This window comes from Phalacrocorax carbo, chromosome 8 (assembly GCF_963921805.1).
Source record: "Phalacrocorax carbo chromosome 8, bPhaCar2.1, whole genome shotgun sequence".
Classification (NCBI taxonomy): domain Eukaryota; kingdom Metazoa; phylum Chordata; class Aves; order Suliformes; family Phalacrocoracidae; genus Phalacrocorax; species Phalacrocorax carbo.
Genome location: NC_087520.1, coordinates 38,939,313 through 38,964,713, shown reverse-complemented (window position 1 = coordinate 38,964,713; position 25,401 = coordinate 38,939,313). Strand labels below are relative to the sequence as shown.

General features: G+C 40.6%; 1 protein-coding gene and 1 long non-coding RNA gene across 2 annotated transcripts in view; one reads left to right on the top strand and one right to left on the bottom strand.

The window, feature by feature from the left end:
* Positions 1–18,240: 18,240 nt before the first annotated feature.
* On the bottom strand, positions 18,241–25,009 carry LOC135314798 (uncharacterized). The gene is made up of 4 exons (XR_010374291.1): positions 24,798–25,009; positions 23,527–23,620; positions 21,842–21,913; positions 18,241–18,395 (listed from the first exon to the last, which is right to left on the bottom strand). It is a non-coding gene; the product is annotated as an uncharacterized LOC135314798 (long non-coding RNA).
* The window catches only part of ADAMTS18 (ADAM metallopeptidase with thrombospondin type 1 motif 18), an 83,389-nt gene continuing 82,531 nt past the window's right edge, over positions 24,544–25,401 (top strand). Inside the window, exons 1-2 of the mRNA XM_064459615.1 lie at positions 24,544–24,865; positions 25,026–25,104. Of these exons, the coding sequence (XP_064315685.1) occupies positions 24,764–24,865; positions 25,026–25,104 (181 nt within the window). The 5' untranslated portion in view covers positions 24,544–24,763. The remainder of the gene's footprint in view (positions 24,866–25,025; positions 25,105–25,401) is intronic.

Sequence of the window (25,401 nt, the reverse complement as noted above, 5' to 3'; positions counted from 1 at the left end):
GGGAACAAAATAAAATACTCAATAGCAGCAGTGAGCTTTGCCTATTCCTGTACAAGAGAGTCTGTACCTTAATACATGTATGCATGCCTGCCAGATTAAGACTGCAGAGGCAATTGCAGAGGAAGCCTTAATTCTGGTACCTCCTGGTTGTTGAATTCTTACTTCATAAACTTAATGACCTTTTGTATATAGGTTTTGGAAGACTTGACATCATTAATTTGCACTGCAGAACTCCCCGAAGGTAGAAGCTTGTTACATTAGGCGCTGTGTGAACGTATGAAAGGGATGGTCCCAGACCAAAGAGTTTATCATTTAAATATAACAAAGTACAGGATGAGTGGATATAAAAAGCTTGTGAGAGGTGCTGAAAGAAAAATGTGTCTCTGAGAGATATTATAGTGATATCAAACTCAATTAAACCTAAAATGCAGCAATTAATTAATAGTGGTAGAGGATTTGATACATTGTTCAGCCCCAGTTTTGTACTGACACTGAAAATGTTAAAGATCCTTTAATCATCACAAGACAACATCCCTTTCTACGGTTATATTTTCTTTAATAAAAGCTATTTGTATCATATTAAAAAAAAACAAATCGCCTCCCACAAGTTCACTGGAGGCAGGCAGTAATGTACCATAGGGTGCCTACTACAGGAGGGCTCTGAGCCTGGAGCCACCCAAAAATTCAATAGAACTGTCCTACTAATAGCTGTGAAACCAAAGATTCTTGAGACCTTCTTAAGTTTCTCTATGAAATCCTGTCGTGCTTTTCCTGACCAACCAAAACAACGAAGTACAGGTCCGTACAAGTCAAAGAGCTGCAGGGAAATCTGGTGCAAATTGAAAAACAAAAATTCCGATGTTGGTGGGCTTCTGAGCGGGACTATTCTGGACTCTATGAAAATCTAACAAAGCAACCCCCTAACGTTCATATAGGACATGTAAACAGAGAGCCATGTCTGCAGCAGTTGGACTGGGTTTCTTCCATGGGGCTGTTATTGCTTTAGCCAGACCACATGCATGACAAACTAAAACATATCTTTGTCTTTCCTCAGCCTTACTTCTCAGAATTAAGTGCAACGTGAAGCTCAGCTTCGGGGAGGTGATGGACAGAACTAAATGCAGGCTGCTTTCTCATGCGTACTCACCTTTGTTAGCAACAGAGGTAGTAACAATTAATAAAGATTATTTTTACTCCTTTCCCCCTAATCCTTCTTACCTCAGCTATATGTCTCTTCAGCAGAAGGTCAGTCTTTTAAAGCATGTTTTAAAATGTGCACCCATAAAAAAAGAATAGCAAAACCACACAGATCCTGTGCATTCCTCTTGTGTCAAATACATACTCTCTTGCTGAGGTCTGCTTGTCTTGTACTATTCTGTAAGATATCTTTCCATGGAAAAAGTGATATAAAGGTACCCCAGAGGAACAAATGAAGGAACTAAAATGCTGATCCTGTTCTTCTACAAGACAACTAGTGAAATGGAGCCTTAATTAAGATCCTTAAAAGAGAGCCATACTTAGAGAGTATGGCTTGGGAGGGGGTAGGTTCTCGGATTCTCATGGATCTACAGAGGAGATCCACATGCTTTGGTGCTGCTTCTCTGACAGCACAGAATAACTGTGGCCTCATGCAATACTCTCCTGCTACTCTCAAAACCTCACTTTTAAGCAATCCCACTGTCTGGTGCCGTTCTGAAGAAAAGTCCTATTAGGCCATAACAGCATCTCATCGTGACCTGTGAAAGCTCAGGCCTGCAGCAGACTTGCCACAGGCATAGGTTAGACAATTAGTACATCGTGAACATTAAATAATAACAAAACTGAATGTATGTAAAATGCAGGAATTTCACTTCTCACAGGGTGGAGCATTGCTTGAGGCTTGGTAATACCGAACCCCTGGATGTGGATGTGGTGACTAATATATTTAATGCTCAGCAGTTCACCTCTGGAACAGCTTGAAAATGGAGGTACATTAAGGAAGGGTGTTACACTGCTTTCTTTCACCATCCTCCTCTGTAGGAACATTCCCTTATCCTGAAAGCCCTGAGTGATCTGTAAGATAAAACAGCTGGCAAATGTGTGTGGAAAAGTAACACACTGCTACTGAAGCTTCTGCAAATACTGGAGATGTGGGAAGTAAAGCTCCCTCTGCATCTCTCTCTGGCATAGGCAGGAGATCAGTAAAGACAAAGTCGTTGCTTGCAGGCAAGCCATGCTGCAATGAACCAACCTGTATGCTTTGTACTAAGATTCATTAGGTTTACTGACATTGTGTAATATTCTTAGTGTGGCAGTAAAACACTTCAGTTTTCCAACTTTGCATCCACTGAGGCTTTAAAAAATCCTGTGAATTTATATCTAGTCATTTGCAGGGACATTTTAATGGAGAAAGAGACATCATTGTAGATTTCTTTACCTCAAACAACAAGGAAGCAGGGTACCCAATGGCAACGAACAAAGCCAGAAACGAGAGAAAAATTCTCTAAGGGACCAGGAAAATACAGTTCTGCCTAGAGATAATATTTTTTATTTAAAGCTTTTATTGTCTAGATTTTCCGACTGAGGCTTCTGCTATGTGAGAATGGGCTGCATATTGTGTATGTTTGGCTTTTGCTGTTGTTTTCCCAGGGATGTTTGGCGTCCTAAAGGAATATACAAACTACAGATGGTGCCCAAAGCAAGGAAATGTGGAATGTAGCTTGGAGTGTGACACAAATGGAGTGCCTGAAAGCCTCCTTGTCTGCTATTGCAGGCCAGGGGAGCAATACAGAGTAGAAAACCTCTTTGCTCCTATTATGTTATATCAAACTGTTTGCAGAAAGACTGTTCTTTTTCCTTTTCTTTCTATCCATCACCCACCCAAAAATCTAAACATTTATAAGCCCGGTGTGAATAGGGAAATGTGTGGTACATTCTTGTCTTGCCTGATGGGACAATGTCTGTGCAATGGGAGATTGCTGAGGTAATTCTTTATTGACCCTGAGTAATTCTGGGAGCTTACTGTATAAAGTTCCAATGAACTGTATTGTGTCAAAACTATGCTTAATTTAATATCTAATTTCATTAACTTTTGTATTCCCTGGGCTGAAGAATGCTAACATGGAAAGACACTTCCGAGGTAATAGCCAACGCATTTTATGGGATAAACTTGCTCTCCAGTAGCTTAAGCTGGTTTTAGACAATTATTTTGGGGTTGGATTTATGAATTTTTACATACAATTAGAGCTCACTTTTAAGCAGCAAAAGCAAATAAAAAAATAGTGGTTTCTCATGGTGTTAAAGAAAATTAAGGGTTACTGTATCATCTTAGGGATTTATTCAGTTTTTACTTTTGCTTTCATTTGTGAAAAAAAAAAAAGGTGTGCTCTCTAAATGAAGACATCATCATTCCAGTAAGTAAAGGGGGACTAGTTCTTGTGTCTGCAGTCCCATACTGAGGCATCTACTAACTCTTCTGTGCTAAGTTTGTTTACACCATGCAACAAAACAAGCACAGCTGATTGAAATATAAATGCCTTATCTTGTAAAAAATACTGAGATTGTGCAGAAAAGAAATCCTTTGGATCAAGATGGAAACATAGGCTGTTAATTATTTTGAAGAAACTGAATTCTGAAAAAGACAAGTGTTTTCTTCAAAAGTTGTTTCAAAATTTTAAGTAAAATCAAATCTTTCTAAGGTGAGGCATATCCAAATGTGACATTCAGACCCTTTAAAACACAGTTTCTATTTCATTAAAGAATTTGTTGGAATGGACAAAATAGCCCCCTAGGTATCGTCACAAACCCTCTTTCAGAACCCTTCGACCTAAAACCATATAGCCTATACCATTATGCAAGATGCCAGCTTATTTTTTCTTCATCATCTGCAGGGGCAGTAGGTCATGGCTAAAAAAGGTCAAACAGGGCACGTGATGTGATCCAAGCATAAAGATTTTTTAAAATGTATATATTCAACTTCAGAAGAAGTTGAAGCTGTGTAATATTGCTGGTGTATGATTTAACACCTATGTTTTAGCAATACAATGAAAGAGGAACCGAGTGATTTAAGTGCAGTCAGAACATGAGGTTGCTGATGTAGCACTGACATTCGCATATCTTGAAGATGTACAACTTCTGGAATACAAGTAATCAAATTTGCTAGATAATTTAATTCAGATGTTTTGTGGTTACTGGAAAACAAACAAAGACCACAAACTGAGAGAGAGGCCTCTAATGATTTATTAGGAAAACTTTCAGCCTACATAAGTGGTCCTATAAAATTGACTTAATAACTGAGATACGGAACACAGTAAAACCAGACATTTTTGTCTTAAGGTTCAGTGTAACCATATCCTACAGCAACATTCTGAAAACTCAAGCAGATGTTCTTTAAATAAATTGTTTCATGAAACATGCTGCTTTTTTCTTTTGAGAGGAAATGTCCTTTTGGCTGGGCTGTAATGGAGATACTCTACTGACTTCAGTGGATGGCAGAAAGAAATCTATAACCATATTGATTAAAGCAGACATTTTTAGTTCAAAAGCAGTAATAATAATAGATCTGAAGACCTTAGCAAGATGAAAACTTTTTCCTTGGTAAAGTTCCGTAGCTGTAACTGCAAGAACAGTAAAATGTTTGTTCTTTCTTCAGGGCGATGTGATGCGCTGATCCCAAACCGCAGTCAGCGTGCCATGACACCCGGCTGCAAGGTGAGTCAGAGAAACACCAGAGTGTGCGTTCTGAGTGTCCTCCCGCTGCTAACACAGAGTGGGTTCTCTGATGGATAGTTCCATAGGCTTGTCCTGGTACCACAGATGGAAAGAAGGAGACTTGATTCTCTGGATGATATCAGGGTACCATGTTACAGCAAGGGAATATGTACAAGCCTAATCTAACAAGTGTGTGAATGAACAGAAAAGACCTCTACTGATTTCAGTGGCCTCTGGTAGTTTGCTAAAGGATCAATGTTCTTTAAAACTGAGTAAAGGCTATAGAAGACTGTAGCCCAGGTGAAGAGAATGATGTAATATTGACAACAGTTCCCTTAGTAAAGGAGCTTTTCTTTCCATGACAGTTAAGGGGACAACTCTATTTTACAGTAAGAATTTCAGGAACAGGCTGTTAAAATTTTTTATATGCATATAGGTTCAACAGTAGATCCACTCAACACCCTTCCTTGCCTCCAGTGTATTTTGAAAATCCTCCTTTGCGGGAGGGTGAATTTCAGGCTATGTCAGCCAGCTGGGTAGGTAGTAAATTTTCAAAAGCCTTGTTTCTTTTTTTACTCAAAAAGTGAAATTTTCAAAATGTTGTATGCAAAACCTAAAGCTGAAAAGTAGCCTGGGCAAAGCTCTTGGATTTTAATGAGGATTTTGGTTTAAGAAATTAATCAGCTCTTCAGATCCTTAAAGATTGTAGCATGCTGAGATGAACAACTAAGTATTTAAGCAATTGCATCTCTCCCAATTGATTTGTTCGCTACCCTAATGCTCAACTCTCTTGAGAAAGACTCTTCTGTGACATCTTTTGGGAATGAACTGTCTTCTGGGTGTATGCATGTGACAGTATTGTGATCATACAGTGGAATAGATGGCAAGATTAATCTGTATTATTAAAGGATCCTCTGCTAGGCTGGAAATATGAGGAATACTTAATTTACTAATCAAAAGATGATATTCACAATTATTATTAACCAGACTGTAAATATGAATAATTTGGTGTCAGGTTCTCTGTAAAAAAGAGGTGATATTTATCACTAAGAAAACTCATTGTGCTGATGTATATAAGAAAGTGACAGATAAGAGCTATGTTATCGGAAGTGGATTTTCCCTGTACAATAACAGCAACTTAATTAGTACTTAAAACATACAGGACTACAGATCTCATTTTTCACTGTACACTACTGTTTATAATAGCTATCTGCACATGCCCCCAGGTACACCTCTATATCCTCTTCATGTATTAGTCCTTAAGCTGACTGTCAGTTCTTGCTGAAAATTTCTTTTGACATTGGGACTTTTTGTCTGTAAGTGTGCAAATTTCCATTTGATTCTGGTTACTAAAAAAGCACAAAGATGGCTTAGAGCTCTGACCTATTTTGTATAGAGGCTGAAATCAAGTATAGCAGTAGAAAAACATTTTATACCCTTCTTTGATTGAAACACAGTAGGTGCAGTTACAGAACAGCAGACACAGCATGTTGAAATTATTTTCTCTGACATTTGGTATTACCAGCTTTTGAAGCAGGTGAAGTCCACTCTGGTGCCAAAGGCGATGAAACTCCCGTTTCTCTGCATGAGCTGGTTCTGTGTGGAAAGCACCAGTGTAACAGCCTTACAAGAGGGTCAGTACATTATTTTGGCCTGGCAAAGCAAAGGAATTCACGGCACCAAGCAGTAATGTGGTTGAACTGGAGAGAAGACCACACATAGGGTGTGTGAACACACAGATTAATTGGCCTTAAATATTGTGTATGGGGCACAAAGAGGCTGTGGTTAAAATTCCCAGTGTGTTGGTTCACGTAATGTCTCTGACTGGGAACATGGGGCTGTAGTGTTCAAGAAGTTTTGCCTGCACCTTCTTTTTATTATTGCGATGTAGTCTCCAGTTTGCTTATGCTTAATAAGATTTCCCTCTATATCTCCAGTTGGACTGAACAAGCTAAAACTTTTTGCCATTTACCAAAATAACAATTTTTTAATTGACATTCATTTCTGCCTCAGGGTATTTTATATTTGGTAACTGATAGTTCTAGTTTTCAGCTCTAGGAAACCTGTTCCATGATGAGCCCCATGTCTGTGATGTAGGAGCATGGCATGAATATGAAAATAGAGAATTTCACTGGAAACAACTGTTACCGTAGATGTAAAATGATGTAAATAAATTGCCATCAGGCTCTAAGGCTGCCTCTGGCAAACTGTTGGAAATATGGCAAGAAACAATCATCTATCAAACTCTGAATTCTTATAATGAAAGCACTTCATAAAAGTATTGGTATTTGCTTTTTACTTGAGAGATGAATAGAAATTACTTGCTTGAGTTCATCAGGAATGCATGTTATAAATGACGTACGAAACACCTGCATCTGTGTTCATTTCTGTAGTCATATATATTTTAGTGGAGCTATTCATAAATGGAGCCTTTTCTAGAAGACAAAATTTCCACAGATCCTTTTTTTTTAAGTAGATGCAGTAATTCAAGTGAAGGGAATTTCAAAGACACCCCCAATTCTTGTATTTGATCTTTTGAAAATAACTTATGAGAAAAAGTTCAGAAAGCTCAAAAGCCCCTAAAATACTTTCCTCTAGAAACAATTCAGACTGTTTGGGGGAGTTGTTTGTTTAATCGTCAGCATCAGACATCTCCTTTATGCGTTTGGCAAATCATTGCCATTTTTTTTTTTCATTTTGGTTTGATTAATTAGACCACAATGAAGACATTGGAATAAGATGGACTGGTTACTTCTTCCTTTGTTTGAAAAATAAACATTTGGTTTGAGATCACATTTTTCCACTTGAGTGCATGAGAATATACTTTCATGGGGCTTGATTTTTGAAGATTTATTTGCAAAATGTCAAGCATGTTTCTGTTTAGCTTTCTTTATTTGCAGTTGTGATTTCTTTTTTATTAATCTATAGTATTTGAACCATGTTCATATTCTTTGGAATATGCTGTTTAGCAACTTTCAACTATTGAGCCCGCTGTTAATAGGACGATGAGAAACTTGTCAAATTCATGGGGAAAAAGAAGGAAAAAACATATGATTTTTTTCAGCAATTTTAAATCTTTCCATCTCATGACACACAACTTGTACAATCATTAGAGAGTTCTGTGACATAACCATGTGAAATTATGAAAATATATGGGGTGAGAGTATTACAAAGTGATGACAGCTGATTCCTAATTTCGTCATTCATTATATTTCTTGTCTTTATGAACAGCTTGAGATAAGCTGATTTTTGTGGTTCATATATTCATAGCTAACATGTTGCTATATTTCTTGAGACATATGTACTCTGCAAATATTTTAACCAGTGGAAGCGCCTGTCTGAACTAAATAAAATAAGGATAATTTAGGACATGCTGAACCCATGTAGAAATCCCCCTTCCCCCTCTTCTGCCTCTGCATAAGGAATGAGCCGTGAGTCAAACCAGGAAAACAAGTTTGACCATGCTCCATTTGCAAGCCTACTGTATAAAATGGAGAAAAATGGAGTGAAATAAGGAAAAAACCCAGCTACAAACAAAAGTTTAGTTTGTTTACCTGTTTTGTCTGGTCTGTGAGTCAGGCTAATTTAACACTGTAATTTAAAGAGCCAGAGAGGAAGAAAAGGAAAAGCCTCACCAGTGTCCTTTGACATGACATTTGCACTCCTCATTAAAGTAACAACTTTAATATTTGTTGGTAATCAAAGTAAGAAGTAGTTCTCCAAAGCCTCATTTTAAAATGCTATCTGCTTGCTAGATTACACCTTATTATTGAATGATAACCTATGATCAAGTACTGAAATAGCAGTTGAGAATGGGCCTCAAGTCAGTTCTCCATTGTTAGCATGTTCTATTTTAAGATTTTTATGTGTTTTATGGTAAGTAGCAAGTGTTTCCACATTAACATTTAAATACTTAACTTTCTGTCTCTGTAGTCCAATCTTATAGCCTTCAGCCTTTCATGACATTACAGTTATCTGATAAATGCACAGTTCTCTGTTTCCTTTGAAGTAGTGAATTATTATACAGTATGGACTAGATTATCCAGATTATTCTCCATGCAACACAAGTCATGAGATTCTGAAGAGGTCGGGCACACAATCTGCATCAAGCTGCAAGGTCTGGTTTAGCACTTGCTCCAAGATTATGGAATTGAATTTTCCTTGCCCAGTTTTAAAAAGTATCTCTAGCCACAGGCACCTGAAGGCTAGGATCTTCACAACAAGCAGCATTTAAATTGTTTTCTCTTAAGAGTAGTTTCATCATCTAAAAGCAAAAATTCTCCCTGTTCTAAGAATAGTCAGTCAGTACTAAAAGGAAGTTCCAAATTCCAAAATTTTGCTTTTTAGGTCCAGGATTTGATGCTTACTATCAACTTTAGTGATGGTATTAATGAGGACGTAATGTCCCAAGTTTCTTGAAATCGTGTGGTTGTTTAAGGATATTACCCTTCATCTAAAAAAAGAAGTTTCAATAATGTGGTTGTAAAAGAAAGGCTGAAATCTACAAAAACCTAAAGCAAATAACCTGTGCACAGCTGACTTCTGCTGCATAAAACTCAGGCAAACATGAGTACATAATGATTTAATGACTTGTACATTTCTCTCATGATTTTTAAGACGGCTCTCATGCATCTGATCTGATGTGAGATGGAAGAGTTAGCACTGGAATGGTGCCTCAGCCTTCCCTGCATTCTGGTGACATGGATATCTGGATTGTGAAAGGTGGTCTAAATCTGTTAATAAGTATTCTCAGGATTACATATGAGTGAAACGTACTTGCATCTATACTCAAGAGTACAAAAATCCAGACAGTGTGAAAATTTATGTTTCCTATAACGACTCAAACCCAAATATTCTAAAATAAAGGAACAACAAAAAAAAAAGGAAGATATTTTATCAGCTAGAAGTCTAAATGAAGAGGACAGTTGTCTGAAGATTTATGAACCCATAATTCTGCATGGTTCCTGTTACTTTTTCCTCATAGGGCATCATCAAACTCTGTGATACTCACAGGGGTTGCAGTGAAAACAGTTTTGAAGCAAACAGCAATACATCCGCTGCTCTCCTCAATCTCGTGTTCGGGGAAAATATTCTGTCTACATTGTGCATAACTCTTCAGGTTTCCTTAATGGATACCTCCAGCAGACTGATCTTCTGTTCTTGTGCTGGACAAGTGTTGAGAAGCTTATGGTCCATGCCCAGTTCATAATAACTTTTTCCACTCCACAGAGAGTCAGATGGTGCCCTTAGGAAATGTGTGATTCAGTCATTCCAATTCTCTTTTAATTATTAATTTCTACTCTTCATTTATATTTCATTGAACTGCAGAAAATCTCCAGTCATCACAGTGCCACTTCCATCTCTTAACAGCCTGAAATATTTATTAAACTCATTAAGCTCCAGTCTCAGTAGCTAATTACAACAAACGTATGTTTATAGAAACAAATCTAGCCATGGAGATTAAATTTAAATGAGTGCTAAAAACTTGCCTTTGGAGATTTTTGTTTTTCCTCTTTTTAATTTGTCATGCTGATTTGTAAAGCTTCCTAGTTATTCTGGTAACATCAGCACTGTTGATAATAACAGACACTGTTTGTCTTGGAGAAGTGCCAGTATTCTAAGTACATATCTAATTTGTCCAGACAGATTTAAAGTCTCTTGAATTTAAATTATAAGTTTAACCTGAAGAGTTACAACAGCTAATTAGAGATTAAAATTTGGAATGAGAATTTTTTTAAACAAAATGAACTACCAGAATTCTTTGAAGTTAAGGGCACTGAACAAATTCTACCCCTTTTTGTATAATGAATGTCACCCACCCACATATTCAAGCAGGGCTCTCAGAGGATTGAGCATGTGGACTTGATGGTATTTAAAGGTTTCAACAGACATTGTATAGCTGATTTTGAGGCAACTGCTAGACCTAAACCTGTGTGTGTCTAATTATTGGGGTAGAAAAAGACTTTGCCATTGCTGGAGGCTCTTCTGGAGTCCTATCCAAGTTAGACCCCCTCTGAAGCATCCTCTGGAGGACCATCTTCCTCTCCAGGAGCTATAGATAGGCTACTGGGATGAGCTCTTTAGGCTGTGGTAGGTGGCATTCTAAAGTAGTCTTCAGTCTTAGGGGGTGTTCTAGAGTAGTCTTCAGTCTTGCACTGTGTTCCACAACAAAATCCTCAGTAACATATTTTTTCATCAAAGTCTTCCCATGTGTTTAGGCTGCCATAGCAAGAGTGGTAGTGACTTGAATGCTAACTCTTACTTGACAAGTAATTGCCTTCGTTTCTACTTATGAGCCTTTCTGGAAGCTGTTCCCAAAAGTATCAATGTACCTATACAGTGTCTCCCCAAGAACCATTCAAATAATTCTGTGTACATAGGCTGTACAAGGCTTTCTGTGAGAGCACTCTCCTCCTTCAACAGAAAGGGAAAAGCTGTTTCTCTCAAGAAACTCTGGCCATCAGATCTGTTGGGTATTACAGTTCGTTTATGGGTATAGATAATATGAGACATCCAGATTGGATCAAAAAGCCTCTTGGATTGCTTTATATTCCCTAGACAAATTTTGCTGTCGATGCACATTGCTCCAGTTCTGTTGATTTGTTACACTCTGAGCTGGCCTGCAATTCTGTCTAGCAATAGGTTTCAGCAAAACATGACTTCAGTTGAGCTATACCAGTTCACACCAGCAGAGACTTTCAGGAGAATCTGACCCCCTGTTCACAGCAAGGAGCCTGTGAAGCCTCACTGATGCTTTTTTGTAAACCGATATCTGGTTTTACTACAAATATGTTTGCTGTGAAGTGGTGTGAAATTCAGAACACTGTGCAAGAGTTGGATTAACAGAACATGAGTCAGGAAGATTCTATTCTGAATGAGAAAGGTAGCGTAGGAATTTTTTGTCTTTTATAGACTTTCACATCAGTTGCAGTAAAGGATCTGGAGCATGTCCAAAACTGAGCCCATTGTGACTCGGTGATGATGGGACTATAACGCCACACTTCAATTCAGTGATATAACACTTGGTATTAGAGAATTTTCACATTTCAGAGTTATATAGCAGGATGAAAAATCTAAAAAGCTTAGCTATAAAAGATAGCAGCAGACCTAAGAAAACAAGGCATAAAGAAATAAAAGTTACATGCTGAAACAGTAGTTTTAAATAGCATCTTTCAGCTGAGAGTCAAAAGGTGGAAGCCAGAGGTTCTTTAAAGACAAAAGACCTCCCACATACTCACCCTTGCAATGGAAATCTTCATTGACTTTTTTAATACAGCAGTTTCCTTCTTGATCTATATGTAGATGACTTTGTCTTATACATTTTGTATAAACTGAGTTCAGTAAGTGCCCTGGAAGGAGCTACAGAAGAGTGTGTAACCTGAAGACGGGTGTGCAAGGCTCGCTGCTGACATCTGCTGGGTGGAATTTCAGGTTTACTGGTGAAGGGAATTTGTCTTGACTTGCTTCTTGGCTGCAGTGGAGCTAGGATATAAAATGTTATGGTGGTGTAGAAGAGAAGAATTCCTTTATGCACATACTAGGTCTAGCGTATCTTTCCGATGTGCATAGCACGTTCCACCATTTCCACACTGACTGCTTTTCAGGCTAGAGCATGCAGAGGGACTGGATGCAAAAGTCACCAGATAAGTGCTTCTGGGCTTGTGATTGCCTGAATCCTACCCTTCTTAATTTAGAAAAATTGCTTAGCATTATTTTTATCCTGTTTTAAAAAATATTTGTGGGTATGCTTTGAGTTAGGTTACTTAGACAGATAAGCTTGGGGTTGAACATGGAGTGTCCCTCTGGCATTGTATGCTGTAATGAGACAGATTTTAGGAAAAAGTAGCCCTATTTAATTTTTTTTATCTGAAGAAATAGGAGTTGGATGAGAGATCGTAGCTTGATAGCCATCAGCGTACATTGCCAAATAAAATCAGATTTTATCTTAAAGTGTTTCTGTCACTGCCAGTCAGTAAGTACGTGCAGAACTTGAGTCATGGTACAATGACATTAGACAGGATTCAGAGAAGTAAGCATACAGACAGCGTAGCTTTTTGACATGCGGTCATTCGGCCACTCTAGAGTAGCACATTGCCCTAACCATTCCAAATCCAGTTATGTCCTCTAGTATACTGAAATATTAATGACACATTGCTGAGGGTGATATTACTTCATCATTTGACTTTCCAGTTTTATAGTCCAAGGCAGGGAATGTGTGGATGTACACGAAGCATACGTTCTGGAGTTCTGAACATTTCAGTCAGTCTGAATATGAAGGACTGTCTTTCCCCATCTGAGGACTTTAGAGTCTCTTCAAGCTACAAACACATTGGAGTGTATTTCCAAAAGTGCTTAAAATCCTTAAAATCTATGGTTACAGTCAAGATTTTAGTGCATATGAATCAAGCACATCTATTAGGCTGGGGAAAAAATTGACTTATTGGATTTTTAATGTTTCAAGGAGTATCTCTCCCTCTTGAACACCAGCACTTATTTCTGTCCCTTTAGACAAGAGTGGACAGTGACATATTTTTCTAATCTCTCTCCACTGAGCACTCAGGGCAATAAAATTGAATTCTCCATTTCAAGTATTTATGGATTCAGCTCCTTGATATGAATAATAGCTTCAGATATTTTTATAATGATACCATTAATATACCAAATGAAATTTGTACTTACGCCGTTTACCTAGGCTTGCATCTGACTTTTTTCCAGGTATGTCCTCTTTTTCTACCTAGATATTTTGTTCAGGAAAAATTGAGGTAATGTGATGCCTGTTTAGGACTCTGATGAGCTAATCAAGGCCATTTGCAGATGGATCTATTGCATATGGTCAGATCTACTCCGCAGTATATGAACAATGGATCCCATGCATCCCGAATGCATGGGATCTAATGTGCGTGCACTGAATAGGTGATCTGTGTGAGCACAGTAAACCCAATTCACTCTGAACGTACTGTATGTGTATAAATCAAGGACACATCCCAGACACATTAGTCTCACTGCATTTCATTTTGTCTGGGAAAACCTGGACAGAAATATGGTAGCCCTAAGCTTCCCACATTCCACACTCCACACAAACACGTAATAGGTTCATATCTTGAACCCTTAGCCTCTCTTGGGCTTTCCATTATTGTTGATACAACACATAAATCTCAGGTTAAGTGTTCTCCTGACTTTGCAGTTATTTGTGATTTTCCTGTAGGCCCAACAGTCTTTAAATCCTTCTGAGTCTCTTATTAGACTTTTAGGTGGGAAATAACAGATGCCCCTTGATTTAGCTCTGAGGATGATTCAGTAGAAATCTCTTCTCTGTGTAATGCCCCTGTATCTGACAAACCACTCCAAGTGATTTTTGCAGACCCGGGCATTGCCCTCTTGTTTAATGTTCTCTGTTGTTCTCTTAGCCAAGTTGCTTTGGTATTTATTAATTGAGAGTTGTAAGTCATTCAGTTAATCTAACACTTGATCAGCAATTTCAAATCAACATTCGAGAGGGAACATGCCCTAAGGCCATTGTTATTTATTCTGGTCAGGTCATTCCTTTCTGGGCTGTTTAAACAGCAAACATGTTTTCTGTAACAGTGAGGCTACCCAACTTAGGAGAGGATTTTGCAGAAGTCAGCCTTTCTGTTTCTTTAGAAGATTAGCTAAGTAGACTGTGTAGTGTGATAATGATAATCAAGTATTAAGATGGGCAGATAGCAGCATAATTAAGAATATGCAATGCTACAATATAAAGTCCAGGTATCTGGTAAGGATTAGATTTGCTGGCTATACAAGATCATGACGATACAAACCATTTTGACGGATCTAATAGAGAGAAAAAAGAGGAATACATTACCATTTAATCTGCCCTTGTAGCACTGAGAAATCCTGTAGTATTTTCCACTTAAAATATTTCAACATCAAAAGCTGAACATTTGGTGTTCAGGGAAAGGTTCTCATATTTACATGTATCACCCATTGCTAAATTCTCCCTTAAGTATTTTAAGTATTTTGTTCGTCTGTGGAGGAAGTATTGACTATTACTGCTCACATTTGGATTTTAGGAGATTTCTTTTCTCCAGTCAGAGTTTTGGAGTATGAGTAAGCCTGACTTGGTATTCCAAAAAAAGTCCAATAGTCACAAAGCTCCATAGTAGAGTTGCTTCTGGGCAGCTCATAAGGAAGAAGTTCAAATAATCTCAGTGAAATATGAAAGACTGAGTTATAATAAAAGCATTGTGATAATTCAGGGTCTAGCATATACAAGTCATATTTGTAGTTAATAAGCAGCCAGGCTTTAATCGCTGCAAGTATATTGCTCCCTTTAGACCTATAAAAAAAGTGCTTTCAAAGTTAAGCAGCACAGACATTTAATGAGAACTCTGACATCACAAAAGTTATACCTCGTCATGTTTATCAACAAGGTAAAACACAAACCTCTGTTCTCCCTTTTCTTCCTCCTCCCAGGAACAACAACCTGCACACTACCAAAGCATTAAGATCTCTTTAGTGAATTGTTAGAGCAGGTTTTCCTGGATGTAATAAGGCAAGTGTCTGCAGCTCCAAAATAAAGTGGGAAACTGAAGAAAGCTTTGAATTTCAAACATCTTTCAGTGAGGAATTAGTTTGAAAAGACATACAACAATAAGCCATGAAATAAGTCCAGACACCATAATTCAGGGATAGAATATGCTATGAAACTGGCAGGCATCCAGGCCAGAGCCAGGTGCCTGTTTTGGATTAGATTCAAGTGGCCTTAGGCCACCTACAGAGCTTTCAGGTAAAATCTGGAAGCTGCTCACCTCAATATGCCCTACCTTACTTCTATTTCAGGCACTTGTGAAGGATTCCCAGATGGCTGGCCCTCGTCCAAACCAATATGCATTCAGATCACATTGTCTTTCTACTGTGATGAGGCAGGATTCAGAAAGAATGTATCTGGAAAATAGGGACTTAATAAAAACTGCCCATTTTCCTCAGTTTGCAATGAGAAAGTTTTATGGATGAGAACAGCATTTATATCTTGCTGCTCTTGACACCCTTCGTGTGTCATCACAAATGAGCAAGACACAAGTGTATATATATATAATCAAAGGGACACAAAAGGTAGATCCCAGAGAAATAAAAATGTTGCAGCTTAGACTATTATAGGTCATAAAAAAAAAAAGTACTTTGTCAATCTAATTGAGATTTTAGTTGTCACATTTTTTTGTTTACTTTTAATTCCATTTTATTCTGGATTATTAAAATAGGCCAAGGTAACTCAAGCTGTAGACTTTAGTGTGTAGACTTTTGACTGCAAATAATTTTTGCTTGACCATGGTGAAGTCCTAGACACGCAATGCCTTCCATAGTCCTCTGAAAGATCCCGTGCATATATTGACACACATCATGCAGTGTGCGACTCCAGTTTCATACCGTGAGGGCAGCAGGCAGTGCTAGCTGGCGTGGCAGAGCTGGAGTCAGCGCATTTCTTTCTGCTAGATGCAACTCAGTAAAATTATCCTGCGAGCATGGGTAAAAATAATCAGGTTACTCTCAAATAGACTAATCAGTTTCAGCTTCTGGTTATGAAGCTATAGCACAATGTTGCAGTGTCTGCGTTGCCAAGAAGGTTGAAATCTCATTTAAATTCAAGCTAAAAAGCCCCTGCTCTCATTAAAAGTGAAATGATTGAAAAGGCCACGAAATCACTTTTATTAATGTCACACTCTTTAAGAGCTCATCCATGGAGCAAAACAACATCACTTTCACAATATTTGGTCTTTCTTAAAGGAAAGGAGGGGAAGGATTTTGAGGATGAGGCACCTCCCAGCAAACATGAACATACCTAGCATTAGACTCATGCATAAGGGTTTGCTGAGTAAAGTTTCAACTTGCATGACTCCGATTTTCATGAATATTCTAGTCTACATTTCTCTTATCGTAATTGCGTAAAAATCACTTCTCTCTAACTCCCCTAGCTACCTTTACATTCTTGCTCCACTGGAGCGCTTGTCTTAATATGCAAGTTCAGAACTGCCACCATAAAGGTCCAAAGCTACCCTTACTGAATTCAGCTGAAGAGGGGCTGTTAATTTCAAGGTTACAGATGTACAGCCTAAAATGATTTCATTCCTTTTTCTTCCTAACATCCAGCTCTATTGAAAATAGACAAAAAATCAAACACTTCCCAGTCAGTACACACACAGAGTAAGATATTATTAAATGTTGTCATGGCAACCAGTGCAACACTGAGTTTGTAAAACAACTGTTTGACTCCTCAACATGCTGAAATCACTTTGGAAATCAACACCGCAGTCAGGAAATAGTTTTGTTTGCAAATTAGGAATGCAAAGGCGGCTGTGGTAAATTAAAAACTGTAAGATGAGCTCTTGGGATGGGGACCAATTTTCTGTTCTGCGTGTGTTCAGCACCTAGCTCAAGGGGTTCTGTACAACTACTGCTACCATATTTTTCATCTGTTATTGTCATCTTTTGGCAAGAAAAATAGTGGTAAAAATATCCTTCTTTGCAGAAATAAAAGGTAAGTCATGAAAGCCCTGTTTTCCTGCTGAAAGAGTATAAAGCAAGTTAAACATTTGGAGTTAATGCCCTTATGCAAAGCTGTGATGTGATAGCTCGCTGCCACTGTCGTGCATAATAGCCTACAAGCAATGAGAATTTGGTCCTCAAAAAATGCAGCTTTCCAATGGCAAACACAAACCCCGCTCTTGTCATGGTACAAGATTTTGAAGTCTTTCAGTACACAGCAAACAGAATATCTATGCAGATTTATTAGACAACGCCTTCTTTGTATAGTATTGCATGGTGCTGTAAGCCCTTTCTTATAGAAGCAAATATGGAACAGCTCCATAATTCTGTGGGAGACATTTTCCTGTTTGATTGCCAAGCTGTAGTTAAAATTCCCACTGAGAGGTCCATTTTGAGTAAGAAAGAGATGAAGGTGGTGGGTCTGGGCAGACAGCTACAAAGGGAAGATGAACACACACTGAACCAGAAGTAAAAGCACCTAATTCTCATAGGAAATGGGCTGATATTTAATTGAAAATGGTAAAACAAAGTATTTGTGGGTACAGTGCAACTGTTACACAGAGGGACTGAAAAGGCTCCTGAACCTCTTTGCAATCTATGTTCCCAGCAAGAAGGCTGAAGTAACAAAGGCTCATTGATGTGAAAAGGGGGGGAAGTTTTTAATAGAGGAATCCCAGGAGCCAGCCAAGGAAGCATTATCTTGTATTTAAAAAATCTGCAAATAATGAAATTCAGAGGAGAGAGAAGCCAATTTTCTTCTTTGCTTGGCCCATGAAATTAGTAGCAAATAAAAGAAGAAACACATGGAAAAAGAACTGGAGACTAAATCTTCCCAGCAACATTCTTCTCAGGGTACATTGTTCAAAAGAGTACAGGGGTTCATGTTCAGAAATGCTGAGCAGGTTCAGTTCCTCTTGATCTCAACTGGAGCTGGGAGTTCTTAGTACTTTGGAAAAATAAGTCCCCAGAGTGCACTTAAAATTTTCATCCCAGAACTCAGACTCCCACCCTGAAACTAACTGGATACAAGCAGGAGAATTGTCAGAGATCTTACCTTACAAAGCAATGCAAACTGATGCTAGCACTTGTGGGAACAAGTCACATCAGCAGAAGGTAGTTTTCCAGTCCAGAAATAAAATGAAAAAGCAAGGTAATATGTCAGGCTTGGGGGGGTTGAAGCAGCGCTACTAGGATCAGGGGAGAAAAAGACAACTTTTAGCCTCTATTGGATGAAACAAGTATGTTTTGTTTACAGAGATGAAAAGAACCAATAAGAAATGAACAAGGTACCATTTCATCCCAATGCCATTTGTTTTGGGGGTGGAGTAACCTCATACATTCCTATCATGGAAAACAGAGGTTGGAACTTCCATATGGATTTTCTTTCTTGGCCTGGTTCATCCTTTTCTGGGGTGCAGATGCTGGCTAACTGTAACAGAGACTGGGCTTTCCTTCCTGCACGTGATGCCAAAGTACGTCTGAAAGCAATACTAGTGTCTTAGAAGTAATTTGCAGGGGCTTTAAATATGTCTTTGTGACTCCGTAGGCTACACAGCCTTCCGGGCGTAGTGCAAATCAGTATTTATAAAAAGCATTTTCAAAGTGGATCTTTGAACCTGCTGGACTGCATGGTTTCTCCTGTGCCATTTTTGATCCATTGTATAAATACAAATTTTGGCACGTGCACAACAGTATAAACTGCATAATTGTTTTTATTAGAGTTCTGTGAGTTTGGAGGTACCTGTGCTTTAATTACACTTGGCAAGTTTCCAGGAAAACTCTTCTAAAATGTAGTGCTTGCAAAGCCTTAGTCGGGCCACCCACAATGACAGCTTTTATTTTCCTTCTATTAGTGATGGACATTTTCATTTAATTTTGGTCTGGGTGTGTGACAGAGCCCCCATGTACTGAGCTGCAGCTTCCCCCTGTTCACTTTTCAGCCACAGAGTGTGTCGGGACACTGTGGCAGCAACTTGTGACATTTGGATCCAAGCCAAATGAATGCTATTTGCAGAGTTTTTAGGTTGTCTTTCTTTCTTCCTTGGTCTCCCCTCCTACTTCTAAAAATCGCTGGTGACACTAGAAATGCAAGTCAGTTAACCTCTTCTAAAGCCTAAGCATTCGCCTACAGCACTGACGGCAAGAGAAATGCAGAACATTGCTCTGTGAAGTTTCTATATGTCAGCCGTAAGCACCCAGCATGGAGGTGGTTTTAGTTCCGCTCCTGCGCCCAAATCTCTTGTGTAGCAGGATAGAGCAAGTACAATGGTAACAAGTCAGCAGGATAGCTGGAACTTCATACTGCATGCCAGAAAGTAGGATGTCCAGCTAGCACAAATAAATGTGTAGAACTAATCAAATTAGGATGGACATGCTGTGCAATACAGAGAAATGCATGTAAGCAGAAAATTGTGTTTAATATTTGTAATCAAAAGCATTTATTTGGGGCTATAACAGCCCAGTGCTACGTGCAAATTGGGTGAGGAAAAAATGTTAATGTTGTTTCTTTGATTTTGTTGGGAGTTAGGGTACAGCAGGAATGCTGGATCAAGCTCCTTTTCCAGTGGCTGTGATTAAAAAGCTATGCAAAATGAATTTAGAGGCTTATTGACAGAAAATATTACTGTAAATGGTGGTGAAAACCTATTCCACAGAGATTACTCTTTATTACATGGAGTTTGCCAGAATTTATAGGATGCGAACTGAAAACTGTGGGTTTAGAGACCATTTGAGGAAATAACTTCAGTCCTAACACCACGTTTTGAGGCTTCTGCAGAAAGCAGAATTTAATACAGAACCTGGTGAGACTGGAATTTTATTCTGTGCACTTTCAGGCCCTAGAGGAACAGGAATTAATGGAGGAACCACCCTAAGTCATCCAGTGGATGTTTTTGTTACTTATACATTTTCCATGTCAGCTGAAATATAGTTGCCCATAAACAGGATAACCAGTGACCATGCCATGTGTCGCTGAAGAACAGGACTAGCCACCATGCAAAAGCAACTTTATTACAATAGCCCATATTATAAACTGAGCACTGGTTAGAAATGCAGAAATATGCTTTTGGGAACACGCTAGATTAGCATGTTCCATTCCTGAGAATACTGTAGTCAGCTTCAGATTTCAGGGAAGTAAACAAAGAAGCCCTCATCGTTTCTTTTTACAAGAGTAGCCTTTAAAATTTGGGGAGGGGGAAAGATTATGGTGCAGGAGTGGATCTGCTGTTGGCAGGCATTACAATACTGTCTAGTACTTTATAAACCTGCTCTGTGGAAATAAAAGCAAGTGCTAATGCCGTTCCAGCTGGAGGGGAAGCTGGCCAGTGTCCCCAGACCATCAGTCCATTAGGATGTGTCCTGTGCCAGCTGCGCCCCTGTACCGTACATGAGGTGCTCCCCACGGCAGGGAGGTAGGCCACGAACTCTTTGTTTACAGCCTCCTTTCTGCACAAGGGATCTTTCTGGCGGGAAGGATACAGTAGACTATCTTCTCAGGTTCTGTAACTCATCCAGATAGAGGAGCTATGATCACTTATGCCAGCTGGAAGGATTTGGCCTCTTCCTAAACTGTATGGTATTGAGTGGGTTTAGATAACGTACGAATAGCCACGCAAATGTAATTGGATACCAGATGACTGCGTTCCTGCAACTATGCTTGATCTGTACGAACCCTTCCACAAGTTCCTTTTTGAGTTGCTCATATTTTGTTCAGCTAGAGGTTTTGTCCTGCTACAACTGAGTAACAGTTGCTGAACTCCTTAGACAAATTAAACAAATTCACAAAATGCCTTCAGATTATTGAATGAATAATACAAGGGGAAAGAAAAGCCTCCTTAGCAGTTGCCATATGCATGGAGCATACATATGTACCAACTTTGGAGCACAACTTCACTGTGGAGCCTCTTCAACTTGGGACAAAGATGAACTTGATGGGTTTTAAAACCTACCAGCTCATTCTAAAGAAGGTAATTTTCATTTGTAAAGGGCTTTCCCTGAAGACTTCTCCATAAGGAGTTTCACCCAGCATGTGGTTAATCACCACTCTATAGATGAAAGCAAAGGGCTTCTGTGCTTCACAAGAGTGAAACATCTTCATGAGGATAAACACAAAGAGGGCATGAAGATTGATCTGAAAGAATCCTATAGAGTGCTTACATGTATCCTGAATAACCCAACAGTATGTCGTTTGGTAAGAAACAGTCACAGAAATGGTCAAGTGGGAATGGACAGTTGCAGAAATTGAACGCTGAGTTAGCAAAAACCACATATGCTCTGATTCTACTATGCGTATTCACTCAATACGATGTGACTACCTGATTAAACAAGCCTTCACTGCACCGTTTTCCCATTGTAAGTACTCTGCTTCCAGTTATCCAACCATATCTGGTTTAAATTTGGTATAAATTATTCAAAATAATTTAGAATACAAATATAACTGGAAAAATAATCTGGGCTGACAGAGGAAGAAGTGACAGCTATCAGGCAACAGACTTCTTTGAATCATTCACTCATCTCAGTCGTCACGAATGTCTCACATGATAAAGAATTTGCTCTAACAAAGGTGGCAAAACAAGCTCGATGGCATTTTAGTTCAGGGCATATTTCTTCTGCATGCCTGTCAGTCACGTACTGATAATGTGAGTTCTGTGTGGGGCTAGACTCTATCACGATGGCCATGACGGCATAGTCCTTCGGGAATAGTCTGTAGGAATTCAGAATTAGAAAGAATATTAAAAATAATAACCCATTTTCTCTGATAATCTAACAAGTGGAAACAAGAACATCCAATGTCCTTGCACCTAAGCATCAAGGCAATGGACGCTTTGCACGTAGGTGTGATCTGACTAGAGCGGGTGGACGAGAAGCCCTGGTGAAACTGAGGCTGTGCTCTTGTGAGCCTCAGGGTAGTGATGAAAGTGAAGCAGTAACTCAGTGCTGGTATGGAGTAGCAAACCGCTTACTTTCCCTTGCATATATGAGAGGAATCCTGACTTCCTGAGCCATGGTACATAGGTGTTCTCTTTACCCCGAGAAGGGTATCATTATCTGTAGTGCAACGCTGCTTACGGGTGCCAAGCTTCCAGCGGGGCCCCACGCTTTCTTGTATTCACCAGTAATGGGGAGTTTCTCATGTAGGTGGAACACAATTACAACAGGTGGATACAAACAAGTAGGGGAAGAGAAAGATGTACTGAAACCATGACAAAACTGATGAGTATAAAAAAGTGATGGCAGCACCCAACCTGACAAGCTTAAGGAGAATAGAGACCAGTCCAATAACAGGCTGCAGTATGGTAATGACTGTCTCTGAAGGGATATGCGCTTGCTGGTCATCTGAGGTGTGAATTGCTACGGAGTGGGGGGAGGAAGAAGCCCCTCTGCCTGCATTGTTTACTACACTGCTGACTGTGGAGCTTTATTTCTCTAATGTTTTGCATGGTAACTATGTTTGCACATGGTAACGAGCTGCCTGCGGGATTCTCTGATGTTTATGACCATCACTGCTGGGAGCTTGATTGACTTGGGGAGCAAAGTATGATGTTGTCTGAGCAGTTAACTGATCAGTGTTGCTGCCTACAGGCCGGGAAAGGTTGGGGTCCCCTGCCTAATGCCAACTCAAATTTGGACGCATGTCATTTATAGTCATGCAAAGCAGTGTCACATTTTTTTCTTCTTCTTTGATCATACTTAGAAACTATAAATCCCCAGGGTGAAATCTTAACTCCACAGAAATCAAGAGCAAAACTCCCTTCAGTGGTGCTGAGTTTATGGTGAAAGTTGTCTTTTTCTTTCTTAAGCAATTCCTGTAATTGCTGGAGAACTGTATTTATTTCCCTCCTCTCACAGCAAATAAAATGTCAGCCGTCACAGTCAGCTAGTCTACTGAAAACAGTCAAGTCTGTCTGTTCAGGGTGTTGAGGGCTGATAATAAAATTACAGCCCAATAATTTTATATTTTTCTCCTATTATCTGCAACACACAGCATGTTTTATGTGTTCTGCTCCACTGGGACCATCGTAAACCTGTAGCCAGCTATTCTGTTTGAATACACTCAGTGGGAGGTGACAGGTGCACTATTACAAAGAGATCTTGGAACTTTATCATAATATATTCAGCAAGGTGATAATATAAAACCCACTGGGAAATAGAGAGAGGTGAAGGAGAAATTCCACACCTGGGAACTTATTTAATGTTTAAAAACAGGAAATGCTTTAGAAGAGAAAATACCTCTGATCTGTCTATTCCACTGCCCCAAACTAGTTAGCACAAGACCCCGGTGGAGAAGGTAGATAGAGGAGATGCCCTCCAGCTCACCTCGGCCTCCATTGCGCTCTCCAGCTTGTGCGCCAACCGGAGCAGCCGGGCGCCTTGGATTGACACGGCTATGGTTTGTTTTCATAGTGTGACCCTGGGACAAGGGAGATTTTGTGTGAGATTGGACAAAGACACATAGTGGAAAACTCTCTAGCACAAAAGGGAGATCGTGAGGTGAGAGGCACTCCTCCAAGTGCAGCCAAAAGCATCAGAAACAGGTTCTGTATCGATTTCTAACCTGGACCAGTCCCATTCACTTCAATACTTCCCTTTCCTTTCAGGTTATTTAGACCTTTGCTCCTTTACTGAAGTTTTCTGTAGAAGGGAAAGTGTAACCTAATAGCATAGACCAGATCGGTGGACGCCAGAACCAGGTTCTGCGTGTGGCTCCGTACGTGTACGCCGCTGTGTGAGAGCCGGCTCCTATATGGACATCGGTGTTCAATACCCAGAAACTGGTCCTGGCTCTCACCGCTGTTATTTTCTTCTCGGGCAACCTAATCTTTGTTGCTTTTGTTGGCTTATTTGTTTGTTTTCCCGTGAAGCTACCTTTAAAGCCAGCGTGTTCTCTCCAAGCGAAGGGTGCTTTGGAAGCTGGATGGCTGATGCTGGGCTCTGCTCTTCTCCCGGCATCATCGCGAAAACTCTGGTCCGCGTGATGAAGCCCCGTGGGTCGGCTCCCCGTTTCTGCGCCCCCGCGAAGGCCGCCCGCCCCTCCGCAGATCGCCACAGGTGTGCCCGCTGGCGCTGCCCTCGCCCAGCCCGGCCGCCCCCGGGGGCCGGGCTGGGGCTGGGGGGGCCCCGCAAGCCACCCCCTTTCCCAGGTGCCTCCCCGCCAGCCCCGGCCCCGGCCCGGCCCCGCCGCCGCCCCATTGGTCCCGCCCGCCCGTCCCGTCCCGTCCCGTCCCGTCCCGTCCCGCTCCGCTCCGCGGCGCCCCCCGGGCGGCGGCCGCGCCGAGACGCGGCGCCGGAGGCAGCGCTGCCCCGCGGCGGCGGCGGCGGCGGCGGCGGGTTAAAGCGCGCGGCGGCGGCGGGGCGGGCGCTCGGCGCTCACCGCTCGGCGCTCACCTGGGCGCCGCTCCATGGGCTCCGCCGCCGCGCAGGGCGGGGGCGCGGCGCTGCGGGCCGGCCGCCGGAGCGGCGGCGGGGCAGAGCCCAGGTGACCATGCCGGGGAGCCGGGCTGGCCCGCCGCACGCCTCGGGGAGCAGGTAGCACGCACCGGGCGCACGGCGGAACATGGACTGTCTCCTGCTTGTCGTCTGGACGTTACCTGTTGCGATTCTCAGCGGCAGCTCCATGCAATTCCCGACTCTCCCGTGGCTTGGAAGCACTGTAAAGGCAGGTCGAGAGCACGTTCTTTTGCAGTCGCCTAGTGTAATTTCATACCAGGTTACTGCACAGTTTCTGGTGCCTTGTCTTTCTGCCTTCCCTTGTCAAGTAAATCTCGCCCAATACTCCTTTTCTCTCTCTCTCTCTTTTTTTTTTTTTTCTCTTGCAGACCCTTCAGCTGTGCTGCCTCTGTTGCATGTCTCATGCAGCAACTTTAACCAGTGACAGCATCAGTGAATTGACTCATGGTTTGTATAGCTCTTTCTGTGTCTGTGTATATGAACATTTGCATGGATGCTTTTTTTTGCTGGACTGAGCATTTGAAGGGAAGAAGCCACGGTGTTCGGGGAACATAAAGTGAAAGCAAGTTGGCTGCTGTGAAATAGCAAACTGTGGGCAGAGACTAACTTGTTAAGCCCTGTGTGCGAACGCTGGAAGGAATGATGTGTAACAGCAAAGCAAATGAATGAGATGGTAAATACAGCCACGTTTCCATGTGCGATTGGGAAGATGGCTGTGTGTATGCAGCCACAGCACCAAAACCT